The sequence below is a fragment of the Salmo salar genome, chromosome ssa21 (assembly GCF_905237065.1).
Source record: "Salmo salar chromosome ssa21, Ssal_v3.1, whole genome shotgun sequence".
Lineage (NCBI taxonomy): Eukaryota > Metazoa > Chordata > Actinopteri > Salmoniformes > Salmonidae > Salmo > Salmo salar.
In genome coordinates, this window is record NC_059462.1 from 13,170,112 (window position 1) to 13,185,442 (window position 15,331).

Consider the following 15,331-nt stretch of genomic DNA (forward strand, 5'->3'; position numbering starts at 1 on the left):
GTAGCCTGTGTTGCTGCTGACTTGTTGCTTCTGTGCTAGGTGACTCATTATGGGGAAGTGAGCTTCTGGAGAATCATGTGGACAAAGCCTGTAGTTAGATATTATTAAGTAGATTAGCTCAGCAGCCCATAGGGGTATCACAGCCATATCATAGTCCCAGCCACAATCTCTCCCTGTGGGGACAGTCAACAACAGGGCCGAAAGAGAGAGGGGGGGAGAGGAGGAGAGAGAAAGAAGGGCAGTCTGAAGGAATAGGCCTTTTAAAGGGATAGTTCGGGACTTTGGCAATGAGACCATTTATCTACATCCCCAGAGTCAGATGAACTCGTAGATAACATTTTTATGTATCTGCGTCCAGTACGAAGGAAGTTAGTGGTCGGTTTGCAAGCCAATGCTAACTAGCTTAGCACAAAGTCTGAAAGTCTTTGGGTACAGCAAGCATACTACCTCTTAACTTTTTATAATTTAAAAAAAGATATATCTTTAACTCTGCATTGTTGGCAAAGTACCCGTAAGTAAGCATTTCACTGTTGTTTCCGAAGAATTTGACTTGGTATCCACAAGTTCACCTGGCTCTGGGAAAGTACAGTTGATAAAGGGAATTAATTTACCAAAATCCTGAAATATTCCTTTAACTGAGGTGACCCACAGCCCCTCCTCTCCATGTGGAGTCAACTGATGAAATGGCTCTTTGATAACATGAACACTGCTTTTCAGACAGGCCTTCTCCATGGGCCTTTGTCTGAGAGAGAGAGAGAGAGCACTCCAACACTTGGCTGCATGGGACACGTGTGTACACTTACAGCTATGACCTGCATAGCTGCTATGGAGCATAGTGCTCCAGGCTAGGCCTCCTCTGTTCAATAACCGCCATACATGAGTGTTTCTACTCCACTTCAAAGATATTTGGGTTGCTTCCCAAATGGCAGCCTAATTCCCTACATAGTAAATGGCAGCATAGTCCCTATATAGTGCACTACTTTAGACCAGAGCCCAGGTCAAAAGTAGTAGACTATGTAGGGAATAGGGTGCCATTTGAGACGCAGATTTGGAAACATTCGCTGCAGGCTGTCTGTGGTAACAATCTCACTGTGACTGGACAGTGGCTTGTTGAGCTGGCCTTGTGACGCCACACATGATTGCCTGCTTGAAAAGCACTTCGGAGAGCAGAGCGTAACACTGAGGCTTGCTGACGACAGCAGGCGCTCTCATGGGCACGTGCTACAAAAATAGTGGCTCCCTTGGCCGGCCAATAGGCCCTGCTCTTTGTACACGAGGGCGGTGTCCCAAAAAGGCACCCTATTCTCCTTTATAGAGCAATACTTTTGACCAGGGCCCATATGGAAGATCATAGGGCTCTGATCAAAAGTGGTGCACCATATAGGGAATAGGGTGCCTTGGTATCACGTGGTCCTCTTAAAGGCCTTCATTTCCCACCTCGACCGCTTAATGGCCGCACTAAGAGAGAGATATTCTCATTCCTCACTCGGCTGTCTCACTGCTACCTAGTGCTTTCGCAGAATCAGCACTTTCGATCACACACACCTTTTGATTTCACTAGAGAAAGCCACTAAGAATAATCCCTTCTTACCACAAAGGGGGTATATTATTTCCAACCCTATATAAATATTGCACAACGAGATATTGGAGTTAAAACAAACATCAGGGTTATATTATGTTGATAAAATAGGACTCCTCAACATGAAATCAAAAGGTTTGTACATGTTTCTTTGACCTGCTCTGATGGTGAATTTAGTTTAAGACCCATCAAAATGTTTTGTTATAACTATATTGTTGGACGGTTTTTATGCTTTGGGACCACTGCTCCAGTTAAACTGTCTGACTGTTTAAAATGCTTGTGTAAGGTATTATCCCATAGAGGAAACATAGTATCATATTTCTGTGTCACCAACAGTGATTAAGTTATGTGATATAGAACCAGTCTCACACAATGGCAACCTGTGGAATGACCTTGAGAGTCATTCCATGTCGTTTCAGCAAGCCATGACACCCACCATCTCAGATTGTTCTGAAATCCTCTCTGTAGTTAGAAACAGATGAGATTAGCATTCCTGCAACATTATTTTGTTGAAATATAATTTGATTCTCTGAGAAATGAATGATAATGCATTGTACCCAAATTGACCATTTTAATTTATAGGATTCATAGAATATTCAGTAAATAGTGCCCGACATCCGATTTGGACCAAACTTTTTTCTAACAATGAGCAAGACATGAGGAATCAAAAGAAATTGACAAAAGCCCCCCACCCCACGCCAATCCCACCATAACAATGAGTACACAGTATCAGTTCTCTATGTCTGACAAGTACTATGGAGCTGCAGCTCCGAGTATTGTTTCTTAATCCCATGTAATGTATTCTCAGAGGATTTGGTGATGTTTTTTTTCCCGCTGTTCAGAGAAATTAGTCATTGAAATTGTTAGGTTTGGCCCATCCTATATCCTGATATTACAAGGTTCTGACCACTAGATGGTGTTGTTCCTACTATGAGGTGATCATTTTTTTGGGAGGAAAATGTATTCCCAACCCCCAATGTTAAAGGCATAGATCCCCCAAATCACAAAATTAAGGGTAAGGAAACCAACATGTAATTTTGTAATTTGGGTGAACTATACCTTTAACATTGGGAGGGGGGAGGGCCCTCGGAGTGTGGTGTCAGGAAAATAACCTCACACTCAATGTCAACAAAACAAAGGAGATGATCGTGGACTTCAGGAAACAGCAGAGGGAGCAGCCCCCTATCCACATCGACGGGACAGTAGTAGAGAAGGTGGAAAGTTGTAAGTTCCTCGGCGTACACATCACGGACAAACTGAAATGGTCCACCCACACAGACAGTGTGGTGAAGAAGGCTCAGCAGCGCCTCTTCAACCTCAGGAGGCTGAAGAAATTCGGCTCGTCACCAAAAACACTCACAAACCTTTACAGATGCACAATCGAGAGCAACCTGTCGGGTTGTATCACCGCCTGGTAGGGCAGCTGCTCCGCCCACAACCGTAAGGCTCTCCAGAGGGTAGTGACGTCTACACAACGCATCACCGGGGGAAAACTACCTGCCCTCCAGGACACCTACACCACCCGATGTCACAGGAAGGCCAAAAAGATCCTCAATGACAAAAACCACCCGAGCCACTGCCTGTTCACCCCGCTATCATCCAGAAGGCGAGGTCAGTACAGGTGTATCAAAGCGGGGACCGAGAGACTGAAAAACAACTTCTATCTCAAGGCCATCAGACTGTTAAACAGTCATCACTAACATTGAGTGGCTGCTGCCAACATACTGACTAATCTCTAGCCACTTTATTAATAAACAATTAATGTAATAAATGTATCACTAGTCACTTTAAACAATGCCACTTTATATAATCTTTACATACCCTACATTACTCATCTCATATGTATATACTGTACTCTATACCATCTACTGCATTTGCCTATGCCGTTCAGCCATCGCTCATTCATATATTTTTATGTACATATTCTTATTCATTCCTTTACACTTGTGTGTATAAGGTAGTTGTTGTGAAATTGTTAGGTTAGATTACTTGTTAGATATTACTGCATGATCGAGACTAGAAGCACAAGCATTTCGCTACACTTGCATTAACATCTGCTAACCATGTGTATGTGACAAATAAAATTTGATTAGATTTCTTTTAAACACGAAACAGCACCATCTAGTGGTCAGAACCTGGTAATAGCAGGATGTAGGATGGGACAATTTCAATGACACATTTCTCTGAACAGGGGAAAAGACTTTACCAAATTCACTGGTAATACATTACATAACATGAAGAAACAATACTCTGAGCCGCAGCTCCATACTCCATCAGACATAGGGAACTGATACTATATACTCGTTTTTGGGGTGGGATTGGTGTGGGGTTAGAAAGAAGTTTGGTCCAAATTGGATGTTAGGTACTATAGTTATTGAATATTATATGAATCCCATAAATTTAAACTGCCTATTTGGGTGCAATCATTTAGCTTCATTGCGCAGTTATCAAATTATATTACAACAAAATAAGGTTGCAGGAATGCTAATCTTAAATGTTTCTAACAGAAACAATTTCAGAATCATCTGAGATGGTGGCGGTCAAAATCCTCTTTCTTGTGCTTTTTGAGGTGGAATGACCCGCGAGTCAATTAAGTAGTCTCAGCTTCAGAATGCACAAAAGAGAAAAAGCTGAGATATAACCATTTTCCCAACAATAGCCAGAAAGAGTTTCTTCACCGGCATGCTGTATCACAAAGACTTGAAGTGATTTCTAATTGAGCCAGGGTTGACAATAGACTGGGGAAAACATGGACACATGTATTGGAGCAGGCCGGCAGCTGGAACATGTGAGCGGTAAAAATGCCTGGGAAGTTTTCTGTTGAGGATCCACGGTCCCCTAGCAACCCGCTTGAGTGTGAAGCAGGCAGGCAGGCCAGTCTTCACCTCAGTGCACAGGGCTGGAGGGGCATGGAGGAGAAAGAGGTGGTGGAAGAGGAGGAGAGCACCTCAGGGGCAGTACGTATCCAATGTCTGATTTAGGATCAGATTAGCCTTTTAGATCACAATGAATAAGATTACATGGACTGGGGGGAGCTGATCCTAGATCAGCACTCCGAATGAGGCATCTTGTCACCCTCTCAGGGGCTCCATTGCTTCTGGCCACAACTCAACAACACAGCCTTCTGGCTGCTATCACTCTCAATACACCTAATTCCCCATTCTCACTGCACATGAGAACAACGGCTGACAGTGTACTGCTCTAGTCTACACACAAACTCCTCCATGACATCCTCATGTCTTATCTAATAGTTTGTTTTTGTGACTACCTGTCCTGATATCTGGTGTAAAATATGCAGTAACACAGGTTCTTAGTACAGTATGCCCACATTTAAAGACGTGTACAGTATGGAATGTCCCACAGGTGGACGTATTCATTAATATACATGAAATAAATTGAAGAGAATCTCTGGGGCTATGAGCAGTGTGTGGTCAGGAAGGAGTTGAATTAGCCAGAGAATCCTCTACAGCTTTTAGTCACCATACGGCTAATTATCGAAGTACAACTGTTCACAGAACATTCCCGTAACTTGCATGTGCTATTCTACCTGCCACAACCGCATCTTATCTTCTGGAAACTTCATCCCAAATGGCCTTTTAAAAAGGCTAAACTGATGACACTCTATTGCCTATGTGGTGCACTACTTTTGACCAGGGCCCATAGGGCTGTCTTCAATAGTAGGGCACTACATAGGGTGCCAATTGGGACGTATCCTGCGACTGAGACGCCCTGTCAGCAATGGAATAAATCAGCAGAAACTTAGCAGTTGTTTCTCCGTGAGGTATTTTTTGTGTCTACTCTGCGACTACTCTTCTTCACTTGTCATGTCATCTGACTTCCAGTAAACAGAAAGTTGAATTCCTTGCTTTGCGTGAAACTGAAGGTCCTGCTTTTCCTAACCGGGTGTTACGGGTACTACGCCAGAGTTGGGGAATTTCTATTCACAGACAGGTTTTATTTCCTCATCAGTCCATCAGTGTCACACACTTTGTGGCATTCTTACATAGTGGAACGCTCACATTCCACGCATATCCGAAGAGTTTTCAAATCTCTCTGCTAGCTACCTCCTAAGTGTGGGTTACATTATCAGCATGTCGGTGCCCATTTGCTGAACGAGCAAAAGGTGAACCCCTAAAGGATGTAAAAACAACAACAACAACAAGAGCAGCAATAACCCAGACATTGGATGCAAAGAGGAAAACATTCCTGTTAGTTAACTCGCAGGGCAACAATTAAAAGGAGAGAGCCATCCCATCCACATTCAGACAGCCCTCCCTAAAGTTCCCCCTAAGAGTCAACTTCAAAGAAACATGCTGTAACGCTTCACATGAAAGAAGATTCGTGGCTAATTTGGTCTTCAAAGACACCAGTGGTGTTACTATCTACCCTCAAAAATAATCTAGATTAGAGAATTGAAAAATATGACTTCCACGTATATTATCCCACATTCTTGAGAGACGTACCATAACAGGAATGTTGAAAATGAAAATCCATGACATTTGTAAGAACACCTCACATGTTATGCAATTCTTAGTAACGCGTTCAATGTATATGAATGGGAGCCTACTGTGCTGCTCCAGAAAATAACGTATTGTTGACAACGGCTTCATCCCCATCCCTGTGAATCTCTGCATCCTCTTGCATGGAGACAGCGTAATGATACAGCAGCATACAATAGCTGTTGGCGCCAGTGCAGCTCACATTGAGTGTTCACCATTGCAGCAGCTCTCTCTCTCTCTTATTGTTCATAGCCAAGAGATGCTGCCGGAGTTAATATATAATGAGCGAGTACTTAAGGTCACATTAGTGCGCAGCAGAGGGGCCCTTTGTCTCTGTCCACTCTACAGCACCAAGCCTTAAAACATCAGCAGACAAGTAAACACTAGAGGAATGCAAATGCAATATATTAAAAACGGGGAGAGATTTTTCAGGCTGTCAGCCAGCTACTATGAAGGATGTGAAGTCAGACGCAAGCTTTCTCTCACGAATGTTTGAGTGAGTAGCTCCGGTCACATTAAAAAAATGCGCTAGAGACAAACTTCGCCTCTGTGCACTCTCCACAGCAAGAAGACACCGAGCCTTAGTGAAAAACGGCAGCAAAAGGAAAAGAAAGGGAATAGACGAGGAGGAAAGATTCCTGTTTGAACGCCAGTGACAGAGTGCTGCGTCGTCCCACTAAGATTCTACACAATAAATCCCTGAAATATCCACAAACAAGTAAACACTGGCATGGTAATGCCATGCAATATTAAACAGGAGAGACGTCTAATAGTGTCAACCAGCTACAGTACGGAAAGTCAGATACAAGCATTCTCTCACAGATGTTGGTAGCAAATACAATTCAAATGGTAAGTCACATCTCTGACTGATGTCCAGATAAAAGCATTGCTTAACAATATTCAGGATCTCCATTCTAAACCACGGACTTGTGGCAGGAGCCCGAAAACACGCATCGGGCTCCTGTCAGGGTTACGATTGGAGAACAGATTCTGATAGGTTTGTGTTTTCTCACAGCTGAGCTTCTCACGGAAAGATCTTCCATATTGTTAAGCTATGCTTTTATCTGTACATCAGTCAGGGATGTTACTTACCTTTTGAGTTGTACTTCAGTCAGTAAGTAGTAAGGTACGCACCTGTCACTTTGTAACCGCAGCAGCTACACTTAGCAAGAATCCAACCACAACAGGAACAACAATGCCTCCCACTTTTCATCCTGGCCAGCTAAAGGAAGCTCATGGCTCCGGGAGACGAATGATAGGGAGAGAGGGGAGACAGATGCAACATGCACCCTTACTGCAGTCCAGTCAACCAGTGACTAGCTACTTCAAGTTCAGCCTGTTCCACTTGCCTCCACTGAGGGGAGGGACGGACAGGGAGGAAGGAGGGAACAGGGCAGGCGCACCCTACACTCCCAGGCACTCACTCACTACCTCTGATTCACAGAGAGCAGTTTGGGTTAGAGTGAAAAAGTTAACGTAATAGGTCACTTTGACAAATGCACCACCATCCCTATTTGTATGGTACTAGCAAACATAAAAGACAACACTCAGATTGTTTATATACTCAATCTTAAAAAGGTCAAATGCAGCCATTTTTATCTCAATATCAAATCCTTTCTGGGTTGAAATTAAATACCTTACTGTGATTGTTTTCAATTAAAATGGTCAAAAAGAAACAAAAATAGCTTCTTAGCAAAGGACAATTTCTCAAACAAGAATTTTGCTAGGACTGTCTGGGAGGGGTGTATGTGGGCAGGGGAAGACTGAAAATGAGCTGTTATTGGCAGAGAGTTTGGAACGCCCTTTCTTATTGGTGACTGTCACCAGGCAGGCCAAAACTCCATCCCACCAAAACAGGCTGACATTTCAGGTGGTCTTTTCAAACAGCCCTTGCACTAAAAGAGCATTAACATAATTTAAAGAAATGTCATAGTATTATTTCAACCACATACTAGAGTGGAAATATACACTACCGGTCAAAAGTTTTAGAACACCTACACCTTCAAGGCCTTTTCTTTATTTTTACTATTTTCTACATTGTAGAATAATAGTGAAGACATCAAAACTATGAAATAACACACATGGAATCATGTAGTAACCAAAAAAAAGTGTTAAACAAATCAAAATATATTTTATTTGCGATTCTTCAACTAGCCCCCCTTTGCCTTGATGACAGCTTTGCACACTCTGATGTCTCAACTATTATTCTAAAATGTAGAAAATAGTACAAATAAAGAAAAACCCTTGAATTAGGTGTTCTAAAATGTTGGACTGGTAGTGTATATAAAACACAGTAAAATCACGTTTTTGACTTTAACTGCACTCAGTCTACCAGTAGTTCAAATAGGCTTCATGGGTGGGAATGGCTGTCAAAAGTCATGTGCGGGCACATTCTTGACAAGCAGATATGAGCACCAAAATTATTACTTCTTATGCTACTGAGGAAAGACAGCCAGGTTTCATTATGTTAATTGCCATGTTACGCCCTGAAAATAAGTCCTTTCCTAGTACTACTCCCTCTCTAAGTCACCAAGTAACACTTCTGAAAAAACGTCTGTATATCAAATCCTATATTGGATAAATAAGGACAGGTTGTGTTGCATACAGACAAAGTGCCCTTGGTGCTGTACTGAGAACTAGGACACTGCAGTTAAGGAGCTGTGTGATTGTTATGGAGCATATCTGGGCTATGTGGCTGTTGGGGACACAGAAAGACAGAGCAGTGCTTCAGGGAAGGCACAGACTGAGCCCCATACAGCCAGATGGAGCACAGGCAGGCCAAGGGTGTTTCACGATGAACAGGTAGAACTGGTACGAGAGCAGTGAAGAAATAGACTACCAAATGGGACATTTTCAAGGAAGACAATATCAACATAAAATCAGCAAAAAACAAAAACGTCCTCTCACTGTCAACTCCATTTATTTTCAGCAAACTTAACATGTGTAAATATTTGTATGAACATAACAATATTCAACAACGGAGACATAAACTGAACAAGTTCCACAGACATGTGACTAACAGAAATGGAATAATGTAGCCCTGAACAAAGGGGGGGGTCAAAATCAAAAGTAACAGTCAGAATCTGGTGTGGCCACCAGCTACATTAAGTACTGCAATCTCCTCCTCATGGACTGCACCAGATTTGCCAGTTCTTGCTGTGAGATGTTACCCCACTATTCCACCAAGGCACCTGCAAGTTCCCGGACATTTCTGGGGGGAATGGCCCTAGCCCTCACCCTCCGATCCAACAGTTCCCAGACGTGCTCAATGGGATTGAGATCCAGGCTCTTCGCTGGCCATGGCAGAACACTGACATTCCTGTCATGCAGGAAATCATGCACAGAAAGAGCAGTATGGCTGGTGGCATTGTCATGCTGGAGGGTCATGTCAGGATGAGCCTGCAGGAAGGGTACCACATGAGGGAGGGTGTCTTCCCTGTAACGCACAGCGTTGAGATTGCCTGCAATGACAACAAGCTCAGTCCGATGATGTGACACACTGTGACCATGACGGACCCTCCACCTCCAAATCTATCCCGCTCCAGAGTACAGGCCTCGGTGTAACGCTCATTCCTTTGACGATAAACGCAAATCTGACCATCACTCCTGGTGAGACAAAACCGCGACTCATCAGTGAAGAGCACTTTTTGCCAGTCCTGTCTGGTCCAGCGACGGTGGGTTTGTGGACATAGGCGACGTTGTTGCCAGTGATGTCTGGTGAGGACCTGCCTTACAACAGGCCTACAAGCCCTCAGTCCAGCCTCTCTCAGCCTATTGCGGACAGTCTGAGCACTGATGGAGGGATTGTGCGTTCCTGGTGTAACTCGGGCAGTTGTTGTTGCCATCCTGTACCTGTCCCGCAGGTGTGATGTTCGGATGTACTGATCCTGTGCAGGTGTTGTTACACATGGTCTGCCACTGCAAGGACAATCAGGTGTCCATCCTGTCTCCCTGTAGTGCTGTCTTAGGTGTCTCAAAGTACGGACATTGCAATTTATTGTCCTGGCCACATCTGCAGTCCTCATGCCTAATTGCAGTATGCCTAAGGCACCCTCACGCAGATGAGCAGGGATCCCGGGCATCTTTCTTTTGGTGTTTTTCAGAGTCAGTAGAAAGGCCTTTTTAGTGTCCTAAGCTTTCATAACTGTGACCTTAATTGCCTACCGTCTGTAAACTGTTAGTGTCTTAATGACTGTTCCACAGGTGCATATTCATGAATTGTTTATGGTTCAGTGAACAAGCATGGGAAACAGTGTTTAAACCCTTTACAATGAAGATCTGTGAAGTTATTTGGATTTTTACGAATTATCTTTGAAAGACAGGGTCCTGAAAAAGGGACTTCTTTTTTTGCTGAGTTTACCTGACTACACAGGCAGGGTAACATCTTACATTGGTGTCTGTGGGGAAAACTGCATTCCAACCAGTACTTTTGTCACATTCAACAACGAAAAACCCTGGCTCAATGCAGAGCTGAGAGGCCTACGCTCTGCCAAGGAAGAGGCGCATAGGAGTGGCAACATGGACCATTAGAGAGTAGTGAAAGAATCTGAATAAGGGGATTAAAGCCGCCAAAGGACCATACAAGGAGAGGCTAGAACAACAACTCTCCACTAACGACTGCTCGTCTGTCTGGAGGAGTCTTCAGAAGATCACAAATTACAAACAAAAGAACCCCTATGATTCAGGTGATCCCCTTCTACCTAACCAGCTCAACAAGTTTTACAGCTGCTTTGAAGCACTGTTACGGATACAGGTAGTGTGTATCCTGTATGTGTATTTCTTTTCTCTCCTTCTCCTCCTCACAGGTGACCATCATCATTCCCCAATCAGTCATCAATCAGAAGACACCTGCTCCTTTTCCATTACCCTATCACATCCCTTTCCCTTGGTTTAAAACCCCCAGTCAATCTCTCTCTCTACGAGTCCGAGCTCTGTCTGCGAGTCCGAGCTCTGTCTGCGAGTCCGAGCTCTGTCTGCGAGTCCGAGCTCTGTGTCTCAAGCTCTCGCTATATCTATCTCTCTTTGTATGCAGATCGCTCGTTGTTTGCCCATTACATGTCACATTTGTCCGGTACCTGTGAGTATTGTTTTGTTGTGGTGCATGACTGTTTGTTTGTTGGTGGGAAAAGGGGGTACCAAGACAAGTCGCCCATGGGCATACACTACCCGTAGGTAATTGTTGTCTAAATACCCTAGTTAGAACTGGGCGGACCACCCACTGTAGCTTTGGTTAGTTAGCTAGCTGTTATTGGAATAGGCTAGTCTATCTTAGCGGTGTTTTTGGATTATTGTTTCTTTCCTTGGGTCCAGCTCAGCCCCTTTTCTCACACCCCATTACCGTGTGTTTAAAGAAATAAACCTTTAGTGTTTGACGGTAAATTTAGGTTGCCTGTGGTTTTTGTTCTCACTGTTCCTTTTCATTATTATAATTTGCATGAGTTATGTTACGGGTCTCGTTTCCATCCCCCTAGACTGCAGGGCCAAAGGGATTCGTAACGAGCACAAAGGGCCATCAAGCCGTGGCGTGAGTCTGAGCTGCAGGGCTAGTCGGGCCCTGGTGAGGACATCGTCCGGGATGTCAATCTGCCTCCTGCCCACTCCTCTCCTGATCCTGTTGGGGGCGATGTTGAGGGAAGTCAATATTTTTTAGAAGTACCTTTGGCAGTGATTACAGCTGCGAGTCTTTCTGGGTAAGTCTCTAAAAGCTTTGCACACCTGTCAAATTGGTTGTTGATCATTGCTAGATAGCCATTCTCAGGTCTTGCTATACATTTTCAAGCCGATTTAAGTCAAAACTGTAACCAGGCCACTCAGGAACATTCAATGTCATCTTGGTAAGCAACTCCAGTGCATTCAAAAAGTATTCAGACCCCTTCACCTTTCCACATTTTGTTACGTTACAGCCTTATTTTAAAATTGATGAAATTACTTATCTACACACATAATGATAAAGCAAAAACAGGCTTTTAGACATTTGGTAAAAAAGGGTCTAAATACATAAGTATTTAGACCCTTTACTCAGTACTTTGAAGCACATTTGGCAGTGATTACAGCCTCAAGTCTTCTTGGATATGATGGTACAAGCTTGGCACACCTGTATTTAGGGAATTTCTCCAATTATTCTCTGCAGATCCTCTCAAGCTCTGTCAGGTTGGATGGGGAGCGTCGCTGCACAGCTATTTTTAGAGATTCAGAGACTTGTCCCGAAGCCACTCCTGCGTTGTCTTGGCTGTGTGCTTAGGGTCGTTGTCGTGTTGGAAGGTGAACCTTCGTACCCAGTCTGAGGTCCTGATTGCTCTGGAGCAGGTTTTCATCAAGGATCTCTGTACTTTGCTCTGTTCATCTTTCCCTTGATCGTGACTAGTCTCCCAGTTCCTGCCACTGAAAAACATCCCCACAGCACGATGCTGACACCACCATGCTTCACCGTAGGGATGGTACTGGTCAGGTGATGAGCAGTGCCTTGTTTCCTCCAGATGTGACGCTTGGCATTCAGGCCAAAGAGTTCAATCTTGGTTTCATCAGACCAGAGAATCTTGTTTCTCAATGTCAGAGTCCTTTAGGTTTGTTTTAGGAAACTCCAAGTGGGCTGTCATGCGCCTTTTACTGATGAGTGGCTTCCAGCTGGCCACTACCATAAAGGCCTGATTGGTGGAGTGCTGCTGAGATGGTTGTCCTTCTGGAAGGTTCTCCCATATCCACAGAGGAACTCTGGAGCTCTGTCACAGTGACCATTGGGTTCTTGGTCACCTCCCTGACCAAGGCTATTGTCCTGCTAAAATGTGAATTGTCTCCAAGTGTCTGTTGGAAAGCAGACTGAACTAGTGTGCTTAGCTGTATTCAATTTATTTGGATCCTAAAAAAACTCCCTAGTCATTGCTGATAACAAGCATACGCATAACATGATGCAGCCACCACCATGCTTCAAAATATTAAGAGTGGTACACAGTGATGTGTTGTGTTGATTTGCAAACAGGATGCATGTTTTGGAATATTTGTTATTCCTTCTTTTTACTATCATTTAGGTTAGTATTGTGGAATAACTACTACAGTGTCTCACAGCCATTAAACTCTAACTGTTTTAAAGTCACCATTGGCAGTTACCTTCCTTTCCAGCAACTGAGTTAGGAAGGACAGCTGTATCTTTGTAGTGACTGGGTGTATTGATACACCATCCAAAGTGTAATTAATAACTTTACCATGCTCAAGGGGATATTCAATGTCAGTTTTTTTTTTACCCATCTACCAATAGCTGTCCTTCTTTTGGAGTCATTGGAAAATCTGGTCTTTGACTGAGGGACCTTAAAGATAATTGTAGGTGTGGGGTACAGAGATGAGGTAGTCATTCAAAATGTTGCACACAGAGCTAGTCCATGCAACTTACTATTTGACTTGCAAAGCACATTTTTACTCCTTAACTTATTTAGGCTTGCATAACAAAGAGGTTGAATACTTATTGACTCAAGACATTTTAGCTTTTAATTTAAAATGAATTTGTAAAAAATTCAAAAAACATAATTCCATTTTGACATTATGGGGTGTTGTGTGTGTGTGTGTAGGCCAGTGACACACAATTTCAATTTAATCCATTTTAAATTCAGGCTGTAAAACAAAAAAGTTGAGGGGTGTGAATACCTTGTGAAGGCAATGTATTATTTAAGCAGCGTTCACCACAAACAAATTCATTGCATCATTTCACTTTGCCTTTCAGAACCATGATGAGCACGGGCATGTCTGAGTAGGCTTAGCTGTACCGTCGACTCCAAGTAGCCTTCCATCAGCCTATACTACCAAAGGTTGCACATTGGAAGAAAACTGCATGTCTGTTAGCTCGCGGTCTGTCAATGAGTATCTCGCAGACTCGCAAGTAGATGGTGAGAAATAATCTGTAGGCCTAATATTACATGATTAAATCTGTGTGGAAAAAATTATCCCTAAACTGTTTACAGGCATTTGTCACCCTTCTGCATTTTTGCTATCTATTTTCCCAACTTCAAATCGGTTAAATCACATTGTTAAAATGTTTATATTTAGTTGCAAAAGTAACAGTCCTGGCTGAGCCCCATATGCGAGCGCACAATGGCCGGCTTTGCTGTTACAACTGTGTCCAGTGGTGGAAAAAGAACCCAATCGTCATACTTGAGTAAAAGTAAAGATAGCAAAATAGAAAATGACTCAAGTAAAACTGAAAGTCGCCCAGTAAAATACAACTGGAGTAAAAGTCTAAAAGTATCTGGTTTTAAATATACTATAGTAAAAGTATAAATCATTTCAAATAGCTTATTAAGCAAACCAGACGGCACACTTTTCATGTTTTTAAAATGTACGGATAGCCAGGGGCACACGCCAACACTCAGACATCATTTACAAATGAAGCATTTGTGTTTAGCAGGACCATTTTCCTGTCCTGCTAAGCATTCAAAATGTAATGAGTACTTTTGGGTGACAGGGAAAATGTATGGAGTAAAAAGTACATTCTTAATGAAGTAAAAGTTGTCTGAAATGTAAATAGTAAAGTACAGATACCCAAAAAAACATCTTAATTATACTGAACAAAAAAATAAACGCAACATTCAACAATTCCTAAGATTGAATCTAATCTATGGATTTCACATGACTGGGAATACAGAAATGCATTTGTTGGTCACGGATACCTTAAAAAAAGGTTGGGGCATAGATCAGAAAAAGGCCAGTATCTGGTGTGACCACCATTTGCCTCATGCAGCGTGACACATCTCATTTGCATAGAGTTGATCAGGCTATTGATTGTGGAATGTTGTCCCACTCCTCTTCAATGGCTGTGCGAAGTAGCTGGTTATCGGCGGGAACTGGAACACGCTGTCATACACTTCAAACCAGAGCATCCTAAACATGCTCAATGGGTGACATGTCTGGTGATTATGCAGGCCATGGAAGAACTGGTACATTTTCAACTTTCAGGAATTGTGTACAGTTACTTGCGATATGGGGCCAGGCATTACATAAGGTGATGGCAGCGGATGAATGGCACGACAATGGGCCTTAGGATCTTGTCATGGTATCTCTGTGCATTCAAATTGCTATCGATAAAATGCATTCGTGTTTGTTTTCCGTCGCTTATGCCTCCCCATACCATAAGCCCACCACCACCATTGGGCACTCTGTTCACAACGTTGACATCAGCAAACCGCTCGCCCACAAGACACCATACACGTTGTCTGAGGTAGTGAGGCCGGTTGAACGTACTGCCAAATTCTCTAAAATGATGGAGGCA

At 43.1% G+C, this 15,331-nt stretch overlaps 1 protein-coding gene across 4 annotated transcripts in view; it reads right to left on the bottom strand.

The window, feature by feature from the left end:
- Positions 1-15,331, bottom strand: part of LOC106581831 (kalirin) — a 289,877-nt gene that overhangs the window by 40,526 nt on the left and 234,020 nt on the right. Inside the window, exon 1 of one of the 4 annotated variants that reach the window (XM_014164233.2) lies at positions 7,213-7,418. The exons of the other annotated variants lie outside the window; for them this stretch is intronic. Coding sequence (XP_014019708.1) covers positions 7,213-7,291 — 79 coding nt within the window. The 5' untranslated portion in view covers positions 7,292-7,418. Of the gene's footprint in view, positions 1-7,212; positions 7,419-15,331 lie in introns of those variants that run through there. 4 annotated transcript variants of the gene reach the window in all.